Source organism: Dendronephthya gigantea, unplaced genomic scaffold, assembly GCF_004324835.1.
Source record: "Dendronephthya gigantea isolate DGI-Jeju-01 unplaced genomic scaffold, DenGig_1.0 000080F, whole genome shotgun sequence".
Classification (NCBI taxonomy): domain Eukaryota; kingdom Metazoa; phylum Cnidaria; class Anthozoa; order Malacalcyonacea; family Nephtheidae; genus Dendronephthya; species Dendronephthya gigantea.
This window is the reverse complement of record NW_021163090.1, coordinates 943824-970328: the sequence shown is the minus strand read 5'-3', so window position 1 is coordinate 970328 and position 26505 is coordinate 943824. Positions and strand designations below refer to the sequence as shown.

The window sequence follows — 26505 nt, the reverse complement described above, 5'->3', positions numbered from 1 at the left end:
CAATCTTCAATTTTGGAAATTGTCATTTTGATTGATCCATTGTTGTATCGTATATAAAAAGCTGATTGGCTGTTTTTGGTCATGTGATTTTATGATAAATTATATATTCTGACGTCATACAAAAATATAAACATTCAAAATTAAAGATGGCCGACGATGGTGCTGAAAATCTTCGTAAACAAATTGCTTTCCTTTCAAGTAAGTTAATATTTTTACGTGAGTTTTGAAAACAGTTTTGTGTGAAGCATGTTATTTACATTGTTGTGTTTTTCATCTGTATTTCACTAAATCTGTAAAATGAAAGCTTATTAAAAGTAATTTGTTGTCGTAGTCATAGACTCATAGTGGTATTTTTTAGAAAATGGTAAAGCCCGTAAAGGCAGAGTCTTTGTTGTCAGAAATGTAGTCTTAACTACAGCAATGCCTAAAACTAAGGGTATATTAATAGAGGCTTGTTCTTCAGGAATAGTCGTATAAACGTTTGTGTTTTTTAAGATTTAATTGATTCCCACAAGAATGGAAATGGAAAACAGAATAAAACCCCTGTCATCCCAAATCCTAAAGAAAATAAAACCTGGTCAAGATGGAAGACTGGAAGCAGGCAGTTTAACCATAAAGAGCAAAATACTGGAAGTGCTCAAATTGTATTGGATAATAGGTATGTATATGAACTAATCTCTCCATTATTGTGTTTATACAGTGACGAGTGGTATTAATTCATGTTTAACTCACTGATACGGTTTATTTATTTCAATAGAAAATTGTCCAGCAACAATAAAACTGTTCAATCAAGTCATAGACTTCGAAACTCATATGTAATTACCAGGCAGAACAGCAAACACAATGTAACAGCATCGAAAAATGATAGCAAGATTTTACATATACCTAATTCCAAAACTACTTCATTGAGCTACATACCACCCATCACAAACCAACCAAAAAGCCATGTTGCTACAAAATATAGATTACATAGAAATCCAGTTCTTTCAAAATCAGCACCACCATTGATTCCACTAACTTCTTCAATGAAGAAACCTGATAAAAATGTCCTGTCAGAAACCTCAGGCCCATCCTCTGCCACTAATACGCCATTGAAGATGATTGGTAGAACGTCTAATGGCTACTCAAAACAACAGAGTAGTGCTACTTTAACTAAACAACGAATTGGAAATTTTAAGTGGGCAAAGATTGAAAGTCATTCGCCATTGAATGTTTCGAGATCAAAAACAGAAAACAAGAGAGAACAATCTGTGACGAAGCACGTATCAAGCGCGCATCCAAGGACAACTTTAACACCAGTTGAAAGAACCATAGTCTTACCTAAGCCTTTAAGAAAAACTACATGTCTGACAGCCACACCAGAGGAAAGGGTTGTGGTTTTACCTAAAAGCGATAGAGCTGCCCCAACGCTAACAGGTAGAGCCACCAAAAGTACCAACACTTCGATACGCAGTCTGGCTAATGTGCCAAAAACTTATACCACAAGTTCGAAAGCATTGACTGGTATGAATGAAGATACTGTACCAACATCTGCTTTCGCAAATAGGAGAGTTGTGAATTTGCGAAAAAGACAGAAGTCAAGCTCAAAGTTAACGTCGTCAACTGATGCATCCAATGTGAGAACAGTTTCTGGTAACACACGGAAAGTTGCTGTCAAAGGCTCCACCTCATTAGACAGAAGACCTCTGCCCACAACCAACCCTAGGCTAGGGACGTACACCCTGCAGTCCTCTGCTGTATCCAAAGGAGCGAAGTTGAAATGGAGGCGAAAAAGTGCGAGTCAACTAACAAACGACCCGGCAGGCAAAAATACAAGATCTAAAAATTTGCATGGAAATGAACTTCAAACGCGCCTTGCTCTAAAATCGAAATGGCGAAAGGCGGAACCGGTTTCTCTCACGAGAAAAAAAGTGATATCCATTGCAAATAATCGCCATTCAAGAGCGGACTTGCTCCATACGCGGCATGCAAAAAATATGCCTTCGTTGCGAACTGTACCGCATTTGAGGCGCTCGAATTTGAAGTGGAGCAAAAGTTCTTCCCAAACAAGTTTGCTTCAAAGAAGTGAGCAGTCATCTTCGAAGTCAGACAAGCCAAAGTTTGTTCATAATTCAAGGTTTTCTTTAAGGAGAAGGAGGAGTAGCGATGGAAGAAAGGTGTTAGCAGGGGACTATTTAGGCTCGAGACGTGTCCACTATAGGACTGGGGCAATAGGCAAAGTTAAATCACAAAACAAGGGATTTCTGGCGAGGTGAGTCAAGCCGGTTGTTTCGTCACCTACGATAGACCTTTCTCATAATGACGTCAAACAAGCCTGATGTTACACGGAGTTTGATTGGCTCCGCCAAACTTAAGGCGGATTTCCACTTACAGCGAAATCGTTCGCTAGCGAAATATTTGCATATTTTCTTTTGAATTGAGAACAGTCAAGTCGAACTAATTTTTTTATGCTGTTAAAATTCAAAAGAAAATATGCAAATATTTCGCTAGCGAACGATTTCGCTGTAAGTGGAAATCCGCCTTAACGAGCCAATCAAATTTCGTGGTATTTAACCTGGTAATTTTTTATGTATTCAACAGGAGGCTGAGGTATATAGCATATGACTCTAAAAGTCAGCACATTTCCAGGCTCGAATCCAAATACTCACTCAGGAAATACGGTATTGTAAAATATCATGTTAAAAAAATACAAGATAAAAAATACAAGATAAATTGTACCAACTCTATCCGTGTCTAAAAAATTTTCCGCTATTATTTTTAGCTAAGACTCCGTTGAAAAGAAAGGTGAAAATTGGCGGGAGTATTTATCTTATTGGTTCCCATGGCAAAACTTTGAAGAAGACGGTACCATTAAAATACGATAAAACCAGCAGTTATCCAACTTCACTACGGAGGAATTCACTTCATATCTACCGGAGACCTAGCACTGCCCCATCGTCGTTCACTAATGCTGTTCAGAAGATCTTCAAAAGGCAAAACTCTGTGGACAAGAACAAGACAAGAAAAGCCAAGTAAGTTTGCATTCCCGGAAATGGAATACATTCCTGGAAATAGAATACATTCCTGGACACCGAGAGATATTCTCGGATATCCTATTTTAGATGAATATATGTACCGTGTCATGATAAGTTTTTCCGTCTTTTCCTATGTATTAACAGTAAAATTTTGAAGCGAACTGTTCAAGCCATTGCGAAGAGAGTGAAGAAACAAAAGTCTAAATCTGAGGAGTATTGCATGTTTTTCAATAAATTTGGTAAGTATAATACTCTAACGCGCCTTGGGTAATTATCAAAGAGATTCATATGCACGACATGCAAAATATTTCTTGTGACAGGAAAATGTACAAAGAAGGAACAAGGAAAATGTCCGTACGTTCATGATCCAACGAAAATCGCAGTATGCACAAGGTAAGAATGATCCAAGACCAGCGATCAAATGTCAACTTTTCAATCCACGTTTACATGCACGCGATCCAATTTCACGATTTCTGAGGCAATTACTCATGCGCTTACGGCCTTGAATCCTTCTTCTCTCTGCAAAGGTTCCTCCGTGGAAAATGTCAGCAGCTGAATGGAACTTGTCCGTTTTCACATAAAATTGACAAGGAAAAGGTGAACATCGCATTCCAGTATTTTGCTGGACCAATCTCTACCACAATTCAACGTTTCAGCTTATCTTCTGTCGAATTCTTATGGATCATTTTCTTCCATCTTCAGTTTTCTCCCATCCATACTGTCATCCGTTCTAAATCTAATTCGTATCCAAATCTAATTCGTTTCCACGCCAAATTACTTTCCAAACTCTCGTTTGTCCCAGAGTATAGATCTCTAATGTCTATTCTACCAACCACTGATAATCATCTCCATCAATTAATGACACATCCACAACATATTTTCCCAGGTACTTCTAACCATCTTAACACCATCTCCTTTTCTGTTCCTTCAGATGCCAATCTGTCAGTATTTTCTCAAAGGCAAGTGTAATCGTGATGACTGTCCCTACTCTCATGTAAACGTTGGTCGCCAGGCTGATGTTTGCGAAGACTTTCTCAAAGGTTACTGTGCTCTTGGATTCAAGGTATATCTTGGTGTCTATTTCAGCCGTTCAGGGTTTTACCAGAAAATGACTTTGAACCCACTTTCAAGACTGGAATGGGTAGGAAAGTTTCTGCTGTGTCGAAGCCATTAGCTTGGTCTGGAACTATCTGATCCGGTCATGAAGATGATCGCAAATTAAGTGGGAACCAGTCGGATCTACCCCAAAATCTTGTAACACCTAATTCTCCAGCTTCATCATATCCACTGCATGCTTCTCCAATCTTCCATTCTTTGCTCTGCAGTGTAAAAAGAAGCACGTACTTGAATGCGAAGAGTTCAGTACGACAGGACAGTGTGCAAACAGAAGCAGGTGTAAGTTGATTCATCGCCGGAAGTTGCAACGACCGGGTAAACGATACTTCGACGAAGCCAGCTCTCGTGACGCAGAAGATGGCGTTCGTGACGTGAAACGAACTCGACGAAAGAGTAGCGATGGTTTTCTGCCTCTTGATGGTTGGTACATATGCACCATGCAGCCGAATGAATTATGTTTATGTTTTTCTGCATGGCTGCCCAAGTTCAAAGATCAAAACTCGTCTAAAATCTCTCTGAAATAGAATCTAGAAAGTGTAGGGATGTTCAAGGCTTCACAATAGGTTATTTTATAGGCTTTTAGCTATAGACTAAATTTTGATGGGCCAAGGATGAAACCCATCACCCCAGCTAGCGAGAGCAATCTTAGCATGAGTAAAACACCCAAATTGGATTAGACTGATTCCATTTTTCTTGCCTCGATCGAAATTTAGTCCATAGCTAGAATCATCCACTGATGTTACTTTTAAAACCCATTTTCTTGCGACCTTATAGGCTGTGCTTTATCTGAGGATGACTACGAGAAGGAAACTATACAAAGTAAGAAACCACAGTAGCTTTGACTGCTTTGTAATTGAATAAACGGTCTCCAAACTCATAACCTGAACAAATTTTTGCAATGTTTCCATCCAAACGAACCTCGTGTACGGGGGAGACTAAAAAATGCGGAAACTAAAGCGAGTTTCTTACAAACTTTGCGTCCTTCATTTTCAGCGATTTTCATAATGCTAGTTATCATAACAACGATCAGGAAGGCGAGTTATCAGAATATGTAAATTGCTTGACAACGGAAATAATTATCGTTTTTTTTTTAGATTTTTCTCTAAGAATTCGACCAAATTTTGCAAGCAAAGAATTCAAACCATGAATGATTGGAGCACGCGGTGAATTTTTTGCTGCGTAACGCTTGATGCGTTGGCATCGTTATATAATGCTGCTGCGTTCGAGAATGTGTCTTTCCGAAAGGCACCATTGTAGTGATTTTCACAAAAAAGGTGCTCCCGTCTCTGTGACCCAGTTTTTAACCCAGATTTTGCTGTACCAACCTGGTATATATCATACCAACACACCCCATATGCTATCGAAGGTGAATGTTGACAATTTCGACATATCACCAATGGCATATCCCCATATATTAAATTATGAAATGGAAATATTGTATTAAATCTATATGAAATAAATATTATTGAGTTTCTACGCGGTGTGTCAGTGTTTATTTTGCTCGTGTTGAAAAGCACAGTTAATAAACTAATCAAATTTCATTTTATTTTATTTGAGCTTCCTTTATTTTATAAAGGATAAAAAACACACCTAGGGTATAAAAAGCTATCTTTTTGTGGGCAGTCAATATACCCTGGTGTGCCAGATCTATTTTAAGTTCTTGACAAGTTCCGCGTGACCTTGTGACATCCTAAAAAATATGACACGTATCTATCTAGTGCATAGAGAACAGGAATGTGAAAATTTTTCCTCCACGCCGGCTATTCCGTGCAGGGAGAGCCAAGGCCACTTAACACAAGTGAAACACCGATATTCATTATCCACGATTTCGTGATCAGAGCTCAAAAAAGTCGTATTCAGAGGAATTTTTGGTGATTACTCTAATAGGCGCCCAGCGGCGTTTGTTATTTATTTAAATGCTGGTAGATAGGGTTTATTCCCCGGGGTGTAATCTCGTGGAAACAGAAAAAACAAACGACAAGCGAAAGTTCCTTTTATGTCATACTATCGAGCAAAATCAAAATGCAAAATAAAGACGACTCTGACGAGTCCAATACTGCCGACGAAGGACGAAATGGTCAAGGAGAAGACGGAGACGTTGAAAATCGCTATCGATTCAAAGGAGACGACAAAAAACCTTGCGATCAAACGGCAGTGAACTCGAGCAGAGACGACCCCCCATGCACGACGAGTCAACATGATACGGTTCTGAAACGTTTTAAAAAGAAAATAATGCGTAAAAGCGGACGACTTAGCAGGCAACAAGCATGCGATATGGCTTCTAGACAAGAAAACGTAAACGGTCGACCGGATAGCTTTGAGGAAGACGATGTATTTGAGGAACATATCTACGAAGTTCCTTTCTCGAATTCCAGTGCTCGCAACATCAGCGGGGAAGCAGGAGATATGGCGAACGGTAGGTCTGAGAGCGGGGAACAGGGTAAAAATCATAGCCGTTCATCGCAAAGGAACTACACAAGATACACTGCGCCTACTAGGAATGTTCCAGAGGTCCCTGGTAGACAAAATGGCTCAGTTAAGCATTATGTGGGCAGTTTAAATGGAAGTCTAGAACATACCAACACCAGCTCAGCAAAAAGCAGAAAAGAACGATTTCTTCAAGGTAAATCAATGTCTCTTCCTGCGTCAAGACCTCTTGCGCCGCCACCTGGTGCCACCACCGCATCAGGCAGTGTTTCCGTACCATGTGACACGTCTAGTGAGGACTCCAGTAACGAGGAGTCCGTGCAGAAGGCACCAGTTAAAAAACCAGACCTGCGATCACTATCACTGCCTTCACCATCCAAGTTGAACCTCAACTATCAATTCCTTAAAGGGCTTAATGATCTCTGCAAACGTGGTTGGTATTGGGGTCCGTTAAGTAGCAAGGAGGCAGAAGTGAAGCTTCATGGGAAACCCGATGGTGCATTCCTCGTTAGGGACAGTAATGATAATCGTTATCTTCTGAGTCTGAGTTTCAGATCAGCGCAAACAACATTGCATACTCGAATAGAGTTTTGCAAAGGAAAGTTCAGTTTCTATTCTGCTCCATTCATCAGCAATGGGAGTTTTGTATCTGTCGTGGAACTTGTGGAGAACTGTGTGGAAACGTCCAAAGAACGAGTGTACTGTTATACCAAAGGTCGTGCACGCAATGGGGCAACCTTTCCAGTACGACTAACAAAACCTATTTCTCGGTTTGAATATGTATGTACTTTGCAACATCTGTGCAGATTTGTTATCCGTCAGCATTTTACCCTGGAGAATATTAGCGAAATGCCATTACCTGGAATAATGAAACGATACCTTCGAAAGAACCACTTTGATGCACAGCCAAATGATGAATAACTTGTGTTGCAAAACTTTGTGTTTATAAATGTTGTGTGACGAGTGCAATTTAAGCTGTGTGATAAATGTAAATAGAAAATGTAGAATGGAAGAAACAGTCAACTAAAATTAACAACTGTAGTAAGATTGATCTAATTGGCTACCTGGCTGGCTGGGTAATTGCATACTAACACTGAAATATAAAAAGCATTTAGACCTAATGAATTGTTACACAAAATACAAGTCTTATGAAAAGTCTTAGATAGTACTAGACACCCTCTTTATAATAAATAAAAATGAATATATTTGCTTTTTCATTTTCAATACCACATGGGGTATTCCTACACACACCTTGCCTGAGTTTCTATAGAGGTGCATACTAATTAATTATAGAACTTTCATCTAGTATCAGTGTCTATTATAGGACCAGTTCTTACCAATGACAACAATTCTTATGCACAATGACACCAATTAGCTAAATATGACCACCAATTTAAATGTACTTTTAAGAGAACTTGAAAATTTCATCAGCAAAAAATTAGCTTGAGGGAAACACAACTCCCAACATGTTTCTTCAAAAGTGATGATACAAGCAATGTTACCTTAACGATTCCATTTATTGAATCCAGTGATATTTCGGACCTTTAAAATATCAACATTTATATCATTTAATATCAACACTGTACTGTAACACAATCATCTTAGCAGGCCTTGTACATAATAATCTAAAAAAATTGTTTATTTTTTCCTACCAGAGTCAATGCAGAGCATGCAAGATTTCCAACATCCTCGCCAGCTTTGATGCACTGAAATTATGTTTAAATTTTCACATGAGCCAAATTCAAGCAAGTCAAAACTCTAATGCAACTGTTCAAGACATAAATTTGAACTTTCCCCAACTCACATTTTGCCTCATATTGATAGTGGTTTTGATGTCCTGAAATCTACGATCTAAAAACATCCAAGTGTCCTGAAAATCTTCAGATCTGTCTTGCAACATGTACAATTCTACAAATATAACAAATGCTGAGTTTTCCAAAATTGAATGATCATCCTAATTAAAGGGCCAAATAATGAAACAAACCTGTTACACCATAGATAGCAGCCAATGATGTCCTTTTTGTATACCAGTTTATCTATGGATTATAAAATCAGGAAGGTTACAATGTTGTATTACAATAAAATACCACCAACCAAACCTTCATTTCTGTGATCAAACAGACAACAAATATTTGCTGATGCAGAGAAGTGCAAAACAAAGGGTGGTAATTAAAACAATAAAGCCATGTTCAGAAAAGCCAGTTACAACATACTCACATCTGTTGAAGTGTCATTTGCATGATACCAGATATCATCTGTCATGTTTGCAACACTTTGCAAGGCATCAACAGCGTTTGATGGGTAGGCCATTAAAGACATTGCCTATACAAGTGTGGATCAGCACATTAGGTAACAAAAAACCCCCAAATATCCGTAAGAAGATGAACATTTTTTGCTTACCTGAGGCCATGTGTCGATGTACGGTATTATCATTCTGAGACGAACCTCAACAGCATTTTTGATAAAGTCACTTTGACCACTGAATTAAAATATTGAACTGAATTACTCTTTTCAAACAATATGATTTTCTTAGCTCACTTTTTTCTTACATGTGTTTTTTGTTTTCTTCCTCCGTCCTAGAGTGGCCAAGGAGATAGTCGCCAAGATCAAGATTGCACGTATTTATGAAATGCAACACTAGATCTCCACCTTCTCGCTGGAACATTCCCTCAGCCATGCCAGAGAATCCCTCAATCTTTGCACCTTCAGCTATGGCCTGACTGGTCCAACCATATTCAGGGACAAATTGCAGGGCAGCGGTCAAGATTCGCTCGCGAATGCTCTCATCATCAAGCCCTTCGTCAGAATCCTCATCAGATGTGTAATCATTCATATCTTCATTCTCCTTCTCGTCCTTCATTTTTGAATGGTCACTTTGGAGGAAAACAGATTTGTAATTTGATTTAGAAGGACTTGGACGGGCTGATATGTGGACTAAATTCAAATTTTCATTAAATAAAGAGCTTTTGTAGACAAATATATAAACACAAACTTTGTTCCAGATATCACATCATCACCATCACTACCATTATTTTTGTGATGACACCATCTCATTCCCTGTGAACCTAGACAGTGCAAGAAATTAACAAGTTGACAAGACTAGAATGATGCAGACTTTCAACGTAATAACAAGGGTTAAAATAAACTCTTGTAGCACTCACCAAATACAACATAGCGCATTGAGTTTAGAGAATTCGTAAACAAACTTCGCACGCTCCTCAAAGTCGCCATTTTGAGTTCGGAATATTTTTTAAATGTGCTCATACTTCAAGTTACATTACATAAAATGTCCCTTGAGTCCAGGAACCGACACAAACTCCGACACAAACTCCGACACAAACTCTGGAGCACTAGCTCTACATGGTGAGTCAAAAAAACCTGAGCCTTTGAAATTCAAATTAGCTGCGAACTTATGACAAAACCCATGTACAATCAACAAATTTGATAAAACTGTTCTTTTGTATTTACAGAGCTTAGAATGCATTTTAACTCCCAATGGGAACAAACTTTATGCTTTAGGTTAATTAATATGATATGCTTCGTATACCTATGAAATATTTTAAGCAACTTCTGCCACATTACAGCCGCTATGCGACTAATTTGAATTTCAAAGGTGTCCGTTTTTTTTTTGACTCACCCTGTATTTCTGATACATTAATTTGCGATGTATTTATTGTATTGACAAATTGTATTCTGTGAATTTTGACTTGCGTCACCATAGACGAATTGTGTTCTGTGAATGCCTCTGACTTGGTAACGTAGTCTGTTGACAAGATAGGCGTTATACCGTGCGAAGACGAATGAGATTTCATGAAGGAAGCAAAGTATGTACATAAACAGAGTTGGTAGATATGCAAATATTTGAGGCCAAATTGTCATTAGTGCTATCAAGAAAACAAAGAAAACAAAAGGCAAAGTAGTGTGATGTTGTTTGGCCTTAAATATGCAGCTATCTACCAACCCTGTACATAAACAGTAGCGTAGCCAGCCTGTCGATTTGTCCCGCTATTCTAATATTTTCGTGTTCACTGACTGTGAAAACAATAGATTTCTAAAGACAGGAATAATTATAATAACTCGAAATAAAGCGCTTTCCTTGATCTGTACCATTCAACTTTTTAAACGATACCATCACGTCTGGTCACTCTGGTGATCAAACACTGGTAACTCATGATTAAAGCTTCATAACAATTGAGATGCCTCATTAACTATTGTTGATGATGCGTAAGTTCATCGATGCATAAAGCGCATGGTCCGTTGGAATGTTCTTTGAGATAATAAAAGGTCGTTGAATTTTAAAAAAACTCAAACTTGGCAGTCTCGAGGAAGAAGAAAGGATCACTTGAAGGAGCTTAGAGGAAAGTTGGAAGGATCTTGCTCAGGTACATGATCATGGTTGGTTTAGAGAACTGCTTGCTTTTGCTTGCTTGGTCTTTGTGATTGCATTCATTGTCGTGATGATTTGAATAGCCCGCAGAATCATTAGCGACAGGAGGCATATTCTTGCTGATTTTCACTGTATATCTTCTATATTTCGATTCAAAATGTGAAATACAAGTGAACTGTTAACTTGATTCTGTTTTTCCTTTCTTATTTCATTTCAGAGCGAACTACGGCGCCGAAGGATGGGAAACGGGAAACACAAAGCTATTGCTTGCCGGCGAATAATAGGTATTGTTCTTTTAATATATGTGTATTTTCCAACTTATGACTTGAAATAACACATAAACTAGAATATAGTTTACTCGATGACTTTTCGGGATTTTATGGTTAAAACTGACTTTCCCGGCTGGCACAATGCAAGTTTTGACACGGTTTTCGTATCCACGGTGAATACTAGTCCTTCGGCGCTTCATGTTAGTTCTACACAGGGGAAAGACGGATTCAATCTGAAATTGACTGCCTATATATTAAGTATCTATACCTGTATGTCCTTATGGAATAACTTCACTTGTGCTGAGTAACTTCAGCCCATCCACTGTAGATTAATGTTCCAAGCCTGTTTTCAACATACAAAGTACCAGCCTTATCTGATACTGATTTTCCGGCATTTGCATGCAAGCAAGTCACTTTATTAGGCTTTATACGGCGGTGAATTTGTTTGTTTTACCGAGGTTTTCTTTTTTTTAGATTGAAAGAATCGTCGGAGTCCAGAAATGTTAATTGGAGCTGCCTTGGGCGACATTTATGCACGCAAATACAAAACTCAATTCGATTTCGGTGAAAATATGCATGAGTAAAATTGCATGGGATTTGGCTTTTTTTACTGAGATATGCTGAACACTCTTCTGTTTACCTCCTTGATTTTCAACTTTTCGGATTGCGGTTTTTGCATGGGTCTGGTCGTATCAAGCGCATGCGGAGTAAATACAAGTGATTTGGGGCCCCATCACTTGTATTTTCTCCATCTTGAACAAAAATATCGCTCACGGAGCCTCTAAAACATAAAAATGCATGAGAACTGGATTGTATTTCTTGAAGGAGATAATAGTGGAGTGTTTTAATTTTCTCAGGAGCATGAAGAAAACGATAAACATTTCCTACAAAACGTGCATGACAATTTGTATTTGCGTGCGCAATGCGAAGGCCTTGGACGAGTGACGTAGAAGATGTCGAAGGTCTATAAGTGATCTTTTTATTCTAAGTGCTTTATGCATAGTGAAATATCTCTCTTGGAAAAAAAAATAATATTTTCGTATCTACGTTAAGGATGTGGGATCGTCGCAGGATCACATGATGAAGGATCGCCGGTCGTCGCAGGATCAGATGATGAAGGATCGCCGATCGTCGCTGGTCAGATGATGAAAGATCGCCGATCGTCGCAGGATCAGATGATAGACGACGCCGACGGGTGTACAAGTAGAAGCTGGTTGAGGTACATACTATAGGTATACTATTTAGAGTAATGCATGGTTGTTTGTGCATGATTGTTTGTGCATGGTTGTTTGTGCATGGTTGTTTGTGCATGGTTGTTTGTGCATGGTTGTTTGTGCATGATTATTCCGGGATGAATTCCTGATGGTGGTCTAACCAAGTATATTCACACATCAAGTGACATTTCACCCTTTTCGACAATGCATGATAACAGAAAAATTCTCACAGCTCTTTCTCACAGGTCTCTCGATGAAATCTTCCTCGTTTTTGTCACTTGCGTGTGAATATTAACGACTTAAAGTGGTCTTATACAAAAAACTTTCATTTTATTTTGAAAAACATAGTAAAATACCAAAAGTCTGTCAAGCAACTCTTGTTTTCAGTTTATCGGAGAAAAATATGCATGTGTATAGACGACCCTGAAAATTTTATCCACTTAACTGTAATAAGTCCTTGCTCAAGAGTTGAAGAACTGTGAAAAGTTATTAAAAAGTGCCATGATTAAATATCGATCCTTCGTATGAGACCACTTTTGCGGCTGGGGAAAATGCATGATGGTTTTAAAGCGTTGAAATGAAAGTAGAAAAATCCAATTAGCATGCGCGACGCGCTCGCAGCGAAAAAAAATATCATCGAATTCGTATTGGCCTAATTTTAGATTAATACGAAGGAAATCGCGAGTACTTATATGATCATATAAGTTCTCTGTTCAGCTTGTTATAAAATGCGACCGCTTCGAAGAACAGTCCGTCAGTGGCATCAAAAATTATACTTTTGCATGAAATTATTGAAGTTTGAAATGAAAAAAAAAATGAATATTTGATGTTAAGACACCAGCACTCTTCTGTTTCCCTTTTTGGTAATAATTTTTCGGATTGCAGTTTAAGAAATCCGGTTAACCTCGAGCATGAAGGAAATAAACGTAATCTAATCATTTTGACTAACTTGATGCAGTTTGTATAAGAATGAAAATATAGTTCCTATATTACATGATACATTACATTGCATTGCATGATAACAGGACTTGCATGTTGGGGGGTATACTTTTTGACAGTGGGATAATATTGTATAGTACCTCTTGCTTAAAAAGCTTACCCTTTGGACTTGTATGATGTGGGATATCTGGGGGTAAACTGTTAAACTGTGGGATAATATTGTAAAGTACCCTCTTGCCTGAAAAGCTCACCTTTCAAAGAAATCCCCCTTTGTATTTTGACACACTTACTATGTTTTTGATTCCTTGCACGCACCACCGTCGAGATGATGATAAAGAAGAACCTAGTTGGAATGCAGCAAAGAAGCAAGTGAAATTCAGTACATTGTTTATATCAAAGGTAATTATACGGTACGAAAGGTAAAGTACATTATTGATTACTATATTATACCAGATATTAATTAAGTTGCATGTTTATCCCGATTACGTTTATTTCCTCCATTCCCAGTCAACCCAAATCCAGAACGTATAAAAAAGAAATAAAAACAGTGCATGATGTGCATGTCTTAATAGAAGAGTGTTGTTGTCTACATCGGTTTGAGATGAAAAAGCATGCAAATTTCCAAATTTCCAAAACTGCATGAACGAAATAATTTGAATGACTGAAATAATTTTTGTTGCCACTGTCGGACAAAGCGCAGTCTAATGTCTAACCGCTTGCAAAGAACGATATGCGCGCCGCGCACGTTAGATCACCATCAGGGACTCGGATCGAATGAGCGGAACTCAAACGGTGAACAATTGATAAAATGTAAACTGTTATGTACTTGTCTCCATTGCGGACAATTTCTAATGAAAATACCAAATTCGGACCGCCGGTCGGGTAACCTGAAATTCAGGTTACCTTTGGAGGGTTTTTCTCCGGGCACTCCGGTTTCCCTCCTTTTCGTTTGGCTTTAAAAACAGTGTCCATGTCTGGGGCCAAACCAAAACAAAATCGCGAAATCCTATTATTAGTATTTTTACATGAACTGTTAAAAACGCATGTGTTTGGCTTCTGGGTTCGATTCCCAGAACACTGTCGTAAGACAACTGAAAACACGAGCAGGGCTGTACCTAAAGCTTGATGGGGGGGGGGGGGGGAACAAAAATTCTATATTCATGAATATTTGCCCCCTCCATCCAATTAAGCTTCTAAGTACGGTACTGAACATGAGGAGACAAGTACGTGTGGAATGATTAGGTAATTGGGCCTGTTTGCCGTGAACTACTGGCTGCATGTCTCTTATTGCTGAAAAGCTGTGTCATTGAGGATTAAATAACTATTAATTAGGCTGTGATGAGTGGAAGAGTGTTCGGTATTGAGTGTATTCTCTTTGCCTTGCACTATTCTCTGAGCCATTGCATTGTGTATTTCGTTTCTGCATGTGTTTATGTAATCTATAAAGTGTTCTGCATTTATGTAATCTATAAAGATTAAAGTTTCTACGTCAGGGCCTGTTAAGCTGTAAAGAACATTAAAATGAAGACAAATTCCTGGAAAATAATATTTTTGAAAAAGTAAATAAGAGTTGATTCCATGTTTTTAATTGACAGTCAATTTATCTATGGCATGCGATTTATCTATTGCGTCACTACGAGTTGTGTTCTGTGAATGATCTCTAACATGGTAACGTAGTCTGTTACAAGATGAATGCATGAATTAGGTTATAATCAAACTAAGAAATCCCAGCACAAAAACAACGATATTTGGCATGATGTAACCAGCCAAACTGGTTGGTTGAGGTTTTCGAGTTGAGGTGTCTTCTTCGCCTAGAAATACAAGACCAAAATTTGTTATCACGTCAAGTTCCCTTCCAAACATGCAGGCAATTGAAAAATTCGCCATCATACCTGTGACGTCATAAAGGGCTTCCATCCCGTGTGCCATGTGATCATTCACGTGACAATGTAATAACCATCTGCCAGTACTATCTGGTACCATTTTGACGGTCATGAACACACCAGGAAAAAGATCAACAACATCCTCGCGATGGTCAGCAACTGTTCTCTGAAAGCAACAGATGAAATATTACCACTTAGAATATTGTTCCGCTATCAATACACCTTTGTTTAACTTAGGGAGGTAAATAAGGGGTGCTACATAAGATACTTTAGAAACTTAAATTTATTAAGCATATCAATTGGCAAGCCTAAAAATGTACAACTGACAACGATGAGAAACTATCAATCCAAACTAGGTTTGACGAATCAATAACGTGTATCAAGTTGTTTCGCTTTGATAACCATTTTATCTGCCTTTACTTACGGCTAAAACTGTCTGCCCATGAAAGTGAACATTGTGCATATCAATCTCGGTGCCGAGTGTCATTAAATACCAGTTAACTTTCTCCCCTCGTTTCATCTCCAACCCCTTTAAATTTCCATAAATACGACCGTTGATTGCATTCATGCTGTTGCTCTCCACGAAGTCAAAATGGCCTTCTTGATTCCCGCAATTAGCGGTCGAACAAAATTTGAAGTTCTCATTCAAATTCCAACTCTGGTTCTCATCAATTACACTGAAGAAGAGGGGAAACTCTCTGTCAACTCCTTTCGTCTTGTCTCCATCTAAAGATCCCTATACCAAGATCAGAAAATGATATTTTTTATTAATTGTGGTAATTTTGATTAAGAGTTATCGCTGCTCCAGTCCTACTCTCTGAATCCGTAGTATAAATGGAGGAGAGAAACTTTTGGCGGTGAACTCTCCCCTTGTACAAGTTGTGGGGTATTTGACTGTAGTTAAGTTAACTTTTATGACATATTGCATATCACTCACCTTTCTACAAATAATCAACGGACCAACGAGTCCAGTGTTGGTATCCTTGGTCGGGTTGACGTGGGAATAGTAAGACCACGTGATACACTCGTTGTCAGTCTCGCTTGGCCCAGCCCTCTGAGGTACACGCCATGTGTATGTGTATGTCTGACCAGGTGGGACAGCGTCGTCGGCCTTAGAAGTGGTGTTGTCCAAATATAAAGCTCCCTCGTTCTGCTTGCTAAAAAACAGGTACAGAAATTCCCTGTAAATTTAGCCACCATTTGAAGCAGTCGAAGTAATCGGAAAACTTACTCATAAAACACGCCGTGCGGGTGAACGGAGTAATTCCTCGATGCCATGTTCTTGAAAACAACTCTAATCCTGTCTCCGACCTCAGCCTTGATCATTGGTCCAAGTATTCCGAGATGATCCGGCTGAGACATTCTCTTGGTGAAACTGCTGTCCGAGTATCGTCTGTAAATTGCTTTCTTGTATTTACGACCAATTCGGTTTGGTCCTGATTTTGCGAACACTTTTGCCTCTCTGTAATAAGATGAAGCATAAAGATGAGAGTTGATAAAATATAGCCAATGCTATGCGTACCATGCTTGTACCAGACTCACGACAAGGAATGTTGAGTTGAAAGAGTGGATTAAAAAAGATCTAAGCCTTGAGGTACCTCATGTGGTAATTCCTGAAATTGAATGAAACTTACTCGTCTTTATCCAGTTCAGTCCCCTGTATGTTATTCATGGCGGTGGGAGCGTAGTCCCAGACCTCTTCAACCGCGGCGATGTAGTATGTCTTCGTGTTGGTTACAGCAATATCAGGCACTTCAGAGTTACAACCATTCACTCGAAACTTCGCCACCATTCCTGCATCAAAATGATCGTTGGTTCGACATACTAGCGCCCATTCCCCAGGATTATCAGGTTGCATGGAGATGGTTTGGTACGAACCTAAAGTGAACTTACGAGATAAATGACTTGGCACAATTCACACAACGTCAAAGTCTGTAACAATAAAACCACCTGGAATTAGGTAAACGGTATCCTTCCGATTACTGTTCATCTCGAATGTCTGTCCATGAAAATTCACCCCATGTATATCAACCTCGTCTCCCAGGCCGATAATATGCCAGGAGATCTTCTTGTTCAAACACATGTCAAGACCAGGAAGATTTGCGTAGAGGTATCCATTAATTCCATGCATCAGATTGCCTTCTTTATCATCATCTAAACAAAATATACGTCGAAAACTTTTTAACAGCAACAGCTTCAATATTTTGTGAGAAAGGATCTTAAGAGTTTTCACTTTCCACCACTGTCTGAAGTCTGAACTTACCGTATTCATACGAACTTCCAGCAAACTTCTGTGCATTTCGTTTGATATACCAGGCTTTATTCTCGTTTGTCACAGTAAAATATACTATAAACTCCTTCTCAAAGTTTTTCTGTTTTCCACCTGCGTCTAACGTTCCTTTCTTGCAAATCAATAGCGGCCCAACTAAACCTAGAGCGAACGAGTGAATCACGGGGGGAGTAAATTAACATTCTTTAAAGTTATCTTGGATAGTTTTATTTAAAAGATCTCTCCACTCACCAGAGTACACATCACGCACGGGATCAACAGAGGAGGTATACACCGACGTAAGACAATCAGGATCTTGCTCTGTTGGCCCAAGATGATCAGGTATTGTCCACGTGTACAGCACGGTGATGTTTGGTTCCACCATGTCATCTCTCTTGGATGAACCGTTTGTTCCATCTTGGTAGGGCAAACCTTCGTTAGACTTGTTGTAAAACACGCCTTGGGCATGAATACTGAAGTTACGCGATGCCTACGTACATAAAGAAGTCAAGAGTAAATGCATTTCAAAATACTTGTTATATGAGCTTATATCCCCACGTCTTCTACAACAACTTGTTTCCCAATGATCCTGAGACAAACGGTAAAGGCGTTAAGCACTTTTTCAACATGTCTCTGATGTAATCAATTTGTTCACACATGAACTACAGTACTATGATAATCTTTATAATGAGAACTACCTTGTTTCTAAATGTAACTTTGATGGTATCCCCGACCTCAGCTCGGATGACGGGTCCGAGAAAACCTAAATGTTCATGTTTTGGTTTCTTTGTTGTGAAACTTTCATCCGTGTACTCGAAGTACAGTGCCTTCCAATACTGTCCACCGATGGAGTCGTTGGACTTTACAAAGAACTCATGACCTTTACTAAAATGATTGAGAATTGGAAACAATTAAATAGATCTTGGGAAAGCAGAGTTTCGCCGTGGTTTTGTCTAAACATTTTTGTCTCAATATGTACGCAATTCCCAGTTCAACTTTATTTCAAGTCTGGGACCATCAACAGCAATGTGACAAAGTGCGGTCTTACCTATCCTTGCTTGCAAGGTTTCCTCCGTTAAATTTATCCATTCCCGAAGGAGCGTAATCCCAAAGTGTCTCCTCGGCTGTGATGAAGTATTCTCGTGTTTTGCCTCGTGCGGGCTCAACTGCAGGTACGGCCTTCCCTGGGCACCAGTCGACGTCGAATAATGCGGTCATGCCGGAGATGTAGTGCTTATTGACGAGGCAGCGTAGCAGCCATTTCCCGGGATTCCATGCGGTCATGTGAGCGGTCGATGATCTGGCGGGAAACACGGCGTCTTTGACCGAGCGATGACCGTCAACTCTCACTGTGTGACCGTGAAACGTAACTACAAGGAAAAGAAACGTAACTTTACGCTCGTGACGGAAATGAGACAATAGGTGTAAATTAGTGCGTGCCCTGGGTGGGGGACCAAGTAGATCCATTCAAAACTTAGAAGTTTCAAACCTTGGGTAGTTGATATATATAATACATTTGAAAAGCACATGCACTAAACAAACATCTCCTAAGATTAAGATTAACACTTCCTCACACCCGTTACGTCCTTGAGGTCCAGCCCTATGGTCTAGCCACAACATTATGTAGACAATTACCCACCAGAATGTAGATCAGTTTCACTTCCCATACCAAACAGGTGCCAATCAACGACATCACCAACGCACATCTTAAGATCAGGAACATTTCCAAAGATATAACCATTGATCATGTGAATGTTGTTGCCGTCTCTGAATTCCTTAAACTCCTCTTCATCCTGCGGGATGGTAAAATTCGGTCCACAATATTCCTTGATGTTCTTCTTCAATAACCAACTTCGGTTTTCATCCATAACTGTAAACAGAAGCACGAAGTCCTTGTCGATATCTTTATGTTTCCCGTTTATGAACGTGCCCTTTTTGCAAATGATCATTGCACCTGGAAATGATGTAAAATAGATGTCATGACGTGACCAATCACTGTCGTCAGATAGCTTTTAAATATTTTCCCAGAAGTACGAACCTACGAGTCCAGTATTAACGTCATTTCTTGGATTGACATGAGAATGATAAGCCCAGGTGAGGCAGTCTGAATCATTATTTGTAGGGCCATGTTCTGGTTTCACCTCCCAAGTGTAAGTGTGTTTACCATTTGGAGGTACACCGTCATCTTCCTGAGAAAAGAAAATAATCACTTTGTCTTCAATGCTTACTGCATATGTATTGAGAGGGAATCAGATCCTCTGATTACGATGTGAACGAGGAATTTTAAAGACAATGTTGTCAGTTGATGATGATATGATCAGACTCATCAGAGATATCGATGATGTCGAGACAGATACCTTATTTCTCCCCGCCGTATTATCGTTATACAAAGCACCTTCAGAGTCCTTCAGGTAGAACACGCCATGAGGATGAACGGAAAAATTTCTATTGGCACGATTTGTGAAATGAATCTTGAGCACATCTCCAACTACAGCGCGGAATATTGGTCCTGAAAAACATCACAAACAGTTCAGACTACCTGTGTTGATGTGAAGTTCAACAATGCTGAACGTTGTTGGTGAGAAAGGGCCTCTGAAAGGGCCTCGCGTCTTACCTAATATTCCCAGATTATCTGGGTGCTTTTTCATTGCTTTGCATGACGAATCCGCGCATTCGCGGTAGACAATCTTATTGTAAATTCTTCCAATTCTTTCTTGGCTTCTTTTCGTGAAAATCTTAGCTTCGCTTTTAAAAAAGACCACGAATACAAATAGTATAGTTCCCTGGTATAGGGACGCCTATGTGTCAGATTTGCTCCCAGGGCTCTGACTATTGTACATACCCACTGTCTGGGGACAGAGTAGCCTGGTCTATGACGTAGGCTAGGGACAGAACGGTGAGGTGGATGAATCTTGGCTTCTTATATAACTTCAGTTGGTTTGTCTAACCAGGGTGTTATCGTCTAGTGACTTATGAGTCGCATTATTAACTATTTTATAATAATCTGTTTGAATATAAGTTAGGCTAATTAATGTTTCATTAAATCTTCATTAATTGTTTCTATGCGCGTTGTTTTGCATTATTTTGAGACATCTACAAATACACTATTGACTTTGGACTCAAACATCTCCGTGAATTTCAGAAATACGCATGCAGTAAATCAAAAGCTAAGTTTGCGTTTCCTTTATTTCGTGAAATTTGTCTCACTGTAACAGTCACTCGTTAAGAAGAGCACTTTCTCACGAGATACCCAAGAAAGCTGGTGGACACACCATCATGTTGCGCAACTTCATGTTTGCATTCCTTACGCGCTACTTGAACGGCTGCACTTATCACCTGAACCTTATTATATCATAGAATTTCACATTGGGTATCTGCGGAATCACCCTGATATCAATCGAGTATGGTATTTTTGTACTGGTACCTGTCTTCATCCAGTTTTTTTCCATTGATCTGATTATAGCCACTTGGTCCATAGTCCCACTTGATCTCAACCGCTGCTATGTGATACTCGACTGTTTCACATGTTGCTTGTCTTAGCACAGAGAAAAGCACAAGACAGAGAGAGAGGACAAAATCAACTCTCCACACAGCCATTAATTCTTCTGAGTGTGTATCAGTGCAATATTTGTCTTCAGTAGGGGGCACTGGTCATACGGTATGTATTAAAGCCGATTATAGGGAACAAGTTTAGTACGAGACAGATGAAGTAAACTGATACTTTTATTAATCCTATGAACGATACTATGGCTCGTGTTACAATACTTGCCTCGTGCCCAGGCGCTTTGTGTTTAAAGCCCGCCGCACACGAGAGCAAACAGGTGAGCTGAAGACCTGGCAAGGCTGTTAGCTCAGCAAGTTTCTCTCGTGGACGGATATTTTTCGTGGGGAATTCGCCTCGAGAGGCATGTCTTTCACGTATGCGGATGGTTTTCGGGGGCCTCGCGAGGTCTTTAGCTCAGCTGATAGCTCTCGTGTTATCACCACTCCAAATATTTGCACAAAATCAACTCGGCTTTTAGATTTCTCAATCCATATGATACAATGCACAATTGACAATGAATAAACAAAACTAGCTTCTGTGCAGTTTCTGTTAACTTTTTAATAAGTTTGAAAAATGCATTCCGGAGAATATTTACAACTAAGTATTTCTTCAGCTAAGCTTTCTGGAAAATTTTTCGTGGGGTGTGAAATTGATTCGAAGTGATTGTTCTACAAGCTAATAAATAAGGTGACAAAATATTTTCGCCAGTTTGGGGCGACTTTTAAATAAAATTTACAATGATCTATAAGAAACCATTTGAACTACAAGGTTATTACAATATACAGGTCTTGAACACCCGGACCCTCAGTTCTAACAGCACCACAAGAGACTATATGCGTGCAGATGTTATGAGTTATCATTTATAAATGTTCATGTTAGATCTTGCAGTCATCAGTGAAAACGACACGACACTTGTTGCAAATCTCGTTCTGTCGTTACATTGCATCAAAATGAAACTTATGAGCGGCTTCCTGTTTCTCTCGACGATCCTCTTTCTGGAAAGAGTAAAATATTTCATATCTGAAGCTGGTCGCGAGAGGTTCCCATCAGTAAGCACTAGGTTCATCTCAAAGCTTGCTCGTATATCGGCTGGGATGACCGGGCAGAACTCTTCACTTACCTTTTCTTTCCAATGTAAAATCCCGACTAAAGCTCCAATGAAAACACAAGTTGCAAGCAGAGCGGCTCCAGTCAACAAGACCAGTTTGCTCGGAGTGACAAGCAACACGGATTTCCATCTAGTTAGAAAATGAATGAATCCACATGACAGTTATAACTCTAGTTTCACTTAATCTCTGATCAGAGTATCCGTTCTGAGTGTCAAGAGTTTTTCACAAAGGGAAATCACTTTTAGCGGGACCAATGTTATTTTAATTTGTAAATTCAAACAGAACGATTAGTGTAAAATTTTGAACTCTAATCTACCAGAATCTAAAAGACCAGTTAGAGAGCATGTCCTGTTCTCTAACTGGTCTCGTATAGATCTGGAGTGACTTAAAAACGTTAAAGCAAAACAGAGTTCTCTTTCTCAACTTACGCGCCAGGGTCGTCAGGTGGATAAGGTATAATTATAACTTGAGAATTAGGAATGATTGATGTCCAAGTGTGCTTTCGTTCAGGCTGGGAGAAGAATGTGGAGACAACGTTACACATGATAGGATAAGCAATTTAACCCTCTGGATGTTAAAATAAAACAATTTTCAACGCATCGTACCGAAGAAGAGCTTCGTGGTAGACCTACAGTCAGTTCTTCCACAAAGTTTGGAGTCCTGCCGAGGCCAAATACTGTGTAGGGGGGTTGCAGGGCAAAATATGCCGCTTGAGATAGTTGAGTGGCTAAAACAAGAGGAATGTTCGTTTAGCTGATGGAAACCAGTATTTTCTGGTCACGGGAAAGTCACGTGAACATACCACTGGCTTCCTTTGTGTCTCCGTGGAGACCTGTGGTCACGTATTTCACAAATGGACCAGCTTGATTCACACCGTAAGGCTACATATAAATGCATTCCTCAATGTTAGTTGACCATTGCAGTACCACCATGCAGTCTAAATGAGTTCTGACTGTTCTAACCAACACTATGTAGCCCGTCTAGTCTAGTCATGCCAATTGATCATTGCAACACTGAGAGTAATGTCAGTTGCTCATTGCAACACTGAGTGCTAGCTTTTGACTCACCGTAACACCGCTGGGACAGTCAGAATAACACGAGCCACCAAGAACTACAGAGGGAAAAAACACATTGAATAACCACAAAAAAAATCAACTAATAAATCCATCACGCCTTCCAGATGCACTCTTAATCAGCATTGGGTCTTTCAGGTAACTATATATGTACCCTTCCATAGCATGGGGTACCAGACACCAATACTGTTAGCAAAATTTTGAACCATGGTTCAACCATGCAAAGATCTTACCAATGACTTTGAGGAAACAGGTGTCAGAATAGACGTTGTTCTGGATTGCATGAGTCTTATAAGTATTGGTTGTCGCGTCAAAACTGACCACCATGAGATCAAGAACACCCTTAAACAATTTGCAACAAAAGGGTTTTAAACAAATTGTAAAATTCTAGAAGTCATGCTAATAAAATTGAGCGCACTTACATTGTCGTAAAGATCTAGGAACCCGACAATAACTGGATTGTCAATGGAATAAAGAGACTATAAAAACGATAGTTGAAACGTTCTTTAATGTATAAGAAAATTCTTCAAAACTGGTAGCAGTTTATGTGACAGAAAAGGCATCTTCAATTGAGAAACATACTCTACCCTATCAAAACTAAATGTCCGACCATTGTAGCATGTATCTCCACCACTACACTCAACATTCTCCAACAGAATAACTTTTCTTTCATAAATATCTCTACAAACCCAACAGGAACCTATTTCAGATCTTCACCAAATGCTACTGTATGAAGAACCTGTGATGTACCTTCATCTATAGTTGAGTATGCCTACCCTTTCTGCTCAATCTTCACCTCCACAACCATAGCTGCATCTGGAAATCCATCCATGTTATAATCACCTGGAATTAGGCAAGTAATCGATGGATGAATTGGGGAGGAATGCAGACACAGTCTGGTATGATTGTTGTGTCATTTTTTTATAGAAATTACTCTAAATTACTCCTACCAATACGGATGGTCATCAAAGGAATGCTGTCACCAGGTTCATCTTTGACAAATCTCCATTCACCATCAATTATTAAATTTTGTAATATTAGGCTCCACTGAAAAGAATACCAGGAATGATTTCAAATAAGGAAAGGATTTACCAAGGGATTTTCACATCCAGTTGAAGCTTACCTTGTTTTTAGCTCGTGAATATACATACACTTCACTCTTTTTGCATTTGTTATCAGAACACACTGGCAGAATATGATCAGCAATTCCATCTGAATCTGAATCAACAGAAAGAAGAAATACAATCATCCATGAGGGGTCTAAAACAAGCTTTATTATGAAGCTTTATTGAATTATGTATTACTGTATAATTTCATACCAATATCAGCAAAAGTGGACTGTCCAACCACTTGCAACACCTTTTTAGGCTGAGAATACACTTCTTTATCCTCAGTGGTAAGAATGCCATCCTGTAAACACGTGATTTAAGAAAAGACAGATTAATAGTTCTATCAATTTATGGCAAGCTCTTTAAGCAAAAATCCTATTACAAAAATGATTAATATGGCATGCTATATATATGTGTTTGTAAGTATACACCAGCATTTATACCTTGTTTAACCAAACTTCATATTTCACTAATTGGGAAGACGGATCTTTAGTGGTCAGGACCATGTCTAAAAATATTAGTAATTTGAATAATTGCAAAAATTATGCCCAGGATTCTCTGACCAGCAAACATCATCATTGTCAAACCTAATTGCTTCTAAAACTAATGTTCCGCATTGATGGAATATGATATTTTGCCATTTATTGATTTTTTCTCAAGCAGCGAATTACCTGCTGCGTAATCGCCATTGACATCCAGGAAAGCACAGGAATGTGGTCTAGTCAATGGTAACCTCTTAACAGTGCTGTTGAACGATTCACTTGAAAACAAGCTATGGATTTGAAACAAAAATTTTGGCATGGAAATAAATTGCAGTACTCATTAGTTAATATTACATATAAGCATCTTTTCATTTTAAGCATATCAATATATACACATACTTTTTCTCAGAATTATATTTCCACCAATATCGTTCACCATCAGATATCTTCTCTGCTAGTAGGTCAGGTTGAAGATCTCCATTGAAACTAAAATTTTCATTAAAATTACATATAGACCTATGGCAGCTTAATACGTACAAAGCTTGTCTATCTTAAAACTATGGAAAAGTCAAAATGAAGTAATTACTCATAACTTACTCCACAATGGCTGGCTGATCTTTCAATGCATCACCCAGATCAATAACATTTTTTAAATCTAAGATGAATGTAGTAGATTAGTAGTAAAAATCTCTAGTAAATTTGAGAAATATGGATTAAATTTGCATACCAAATTGGTTGTCCCTTCCCAGGTATACTTTTACAAATGTTTCATTTGAGTAAGATGATAATGTTGTGTTGTAATAAGAAACTAAAGCATCAAGATGTCCATCACTATTGAAGTCTCCTGGTATTACATTGGTTATGAAAACTTGCCTGCGGAAAAAAGATTGAAATTTGCTAAATTTACGAAGTGTACGAAAAGTGTACTAACATGTACGAAATAGCCCGGCAAAATTCTATAAATTAGTCTTTTTCGGAGGCTAATGTTGTAGAGAATTGGAAAGTGGCAAAAAATATATATAATTGTGAGGTCTCCAAGTACCAACCAGTTCGTGCAGTTTAGAAATGCAATTGTCAACTTACTCAAGTGTAATAGTTGCCTGTGATGTCTTCTGAAACTCATCATTTTTTGACTCATACAAATAAACTTCTGCTTTGCTCTTGTCTATTTATAAAAACACAAACCATCATTTCAGTATTTTTGGAAATTGAAACAAACCACTTGTTTACCATATATTTAATATTATTGTAGCAAGTAGTTTAGTTTGTCATGACAACTGATTACATGGCACTGCCGACACACTACACACTACTTCCAGATGCAACCAATAACACTACAGTACTAGTACGACCTGTGCAGGTCAACCACTCAGTCACTCACCTTTGCTATTATTTATATAAAACAGGTCAGCCTCTTTGTCTGCATTGAAATCCCCAAATGCAGCCAGGCTGCCTAAATTATCCCCACCAAGTCCAATGCTACTTGTTACATCTTTTAACGATGAGAATGCACTTCCAAGAAAGCTAAAATATATCAAAATTTGGTAAAGAATCTCAAGTCTTCTTCTCTGAACCTCCATCAATTTTCTCCCCGATGGGAACTTTTTACCCATGAGCTTTCCACTTGGCACAACGAAATTCCCTGGAATTTTCATATCAATCAATAATCT

The 26505-nt window shown here is 38.8% G+C and overlaps 5 protein-coding genes across 6 annotated transcripts; 2 read left to right on the top strand and 3 right to left on the bottom strand.

Moving 5' to 3' along the window:
- Positions 1 to 134: 134 nt before the first annotated feature.
- On the top strand, positions 135 to 5581 carry LOC114532644 (zinc finger CCCH domain-containing protein 3-like). 2 transcript variants are annotated; one of them, XM_028554193.1, is made up of 12 exons: positions 135 to 198; positions 496 to 658; positions 758 to 2251; positions 2581 to 2660; positions 2762 to 3011; positions 3159 to 3253; positions 3335 to 3407; positions 3542 to 3611; positions 3946 to 4077; positions 4340 to 4550; positions 4905 to 4949; positions 5225 to 5581. In XM_028554193.1, exons 1-12 carry the CDS (start codon positions 147 to 149, stop codon positions 5275 to 5277), a joined length of 2718 nt encoding a protein of 905 aa, XP_028409994.1. In that variant the 5' UTR covers positions 135 to 146; the 3' UTR covers positions 5278 to 5581. The 2 variants fall into 2 exon arrangements, with proteins under 2 accessions (XP_028409994.1, XP_028409993.1); XM_028554192.1 differs by lacking the exons at positions 4905 to 4949; positions 5225 to 5581 and having other exon boundaries at positions 4340 to 4895.
- A 382-nt stretch (positions 5582 to 5963) lies between these two features.
- LOC114532779 lies at positions 5964 to 7781 on the top strand. Its single transcript, XM_028554366.1, has one exon. It carries the CDS (start codon positions 6153 to 6155, stop codon positions 7476 to 7478), a length of 1326 nt encoding a protein of 441 aa, XP_028410167.1. The 5' UTR covers positions 5964 to 6152; the 3' UTR covers positions 7479 to 7781.
- Positions 7782 to 7882: 101 nt separating this feature from the next.
- LOC114532780 (ubiquinone biosynthesis protein COQ9-B, mitochondrial-like) lies at positions 7883 to 9793 on the bottom strand. The gene is made up of 9 exons (XM_028554367.1): positions 9719 to 9793; positions 9550 to 9622; positions 9107 to 9430; positions 8958 to 9036; positions 8775 to 8879; positions 8542 to 8593; positions 8362 to 8465; positions 8210 to 8263; positions 7883 to 8099 (listed from the first exon to the last, which is right to left on the bottom strand). Exons 1-9 carry the CDS (start codon positions 9786 to 9788, stop codon positions 8061 to 8063), a joined length of 900 nt encoding a protein of 299 aa, XP_028410168.1. The 5' UTR covers positions 9789 to 9793; the 3' UTR covers positions 7883 to 8060.
- Positions 9794 to 14906: 5113 nt separating this feature from the next.
- LOC114532794 (hephaestin-like protein) lies at positions 14907 to 21188 on the bottom strand. Its single transcript, XM_028554385.1, has 16 exons — positions 20943 to 21188; positions 20133 to 20263; positions 19876 to 20027; positions 19557 to 19707; positions 19158 to 19472; positions 18567 to 18888; positions 18217 to 18403; positions 17771 to 18008; positions 17513 to 17680; positions 17200 to 17403; positions 16884 to 17127; positions 16481 to 16711; positions 16187 to 16406; positions 15674 to 15985; positions 15259 to 15415; positions 14907 to 15177 (listed from the first exon to the last, which is right to left on the bottom strand). Exons 1-16 carry the CDS (start codon positions 21113 to 21115, stop codon positions 15068 to 15070), a joined length of 3315 nt encoding a protein of 1104 aa, XP_028410186.1. The 5' UTR covers positions 21116 to 21188; the 3' UTR covers positions 14907 to 15067.
- Positions 21189 to 21397: 209 nt separating this feature from the next.
- Positions 21398 to 26419, bottom strand: LOC114532709 (T-cell immunomodulatory protein-like). Its single transcript, XM_028554277.1, has 20 exons — positions 26217 to 26419; positions 25919 to 26000; positions 25563 to 25708; positions 25433 to 25490; positions 25235 to 25321; positions 25025 to 25125; positions 24797 to 24861; positions 24564 to 24654; positions 24368 to 24462; positions 24195 to 24291; positions 24021 to 24087; positions 23832 to 23925; positions 23667 to 23723; positions 23478 to 23586; positions 23239 to 23282; positions 22974 to 23052; positions 22777 to 22898; positions 22600 to 22682; positions 22183 to 22300; positions 21398 to 22057 (listed from the first exon to the last, which is right to left on the bottom strand). Exons 1-20 carry the CDS (start codon positions 26413 to 26415, stop codon positions 21998 to 22000), a joined length of 1854 nt encoding a protein of 617 aa, XP_028410078.1. The 5' UTR covers positions 26416 to 26419; the 3' UTR covers positions 21398 to 21997.
- Between the last annotated feature and the right edge of the window lie 86 nt (positions 26420 to 26505).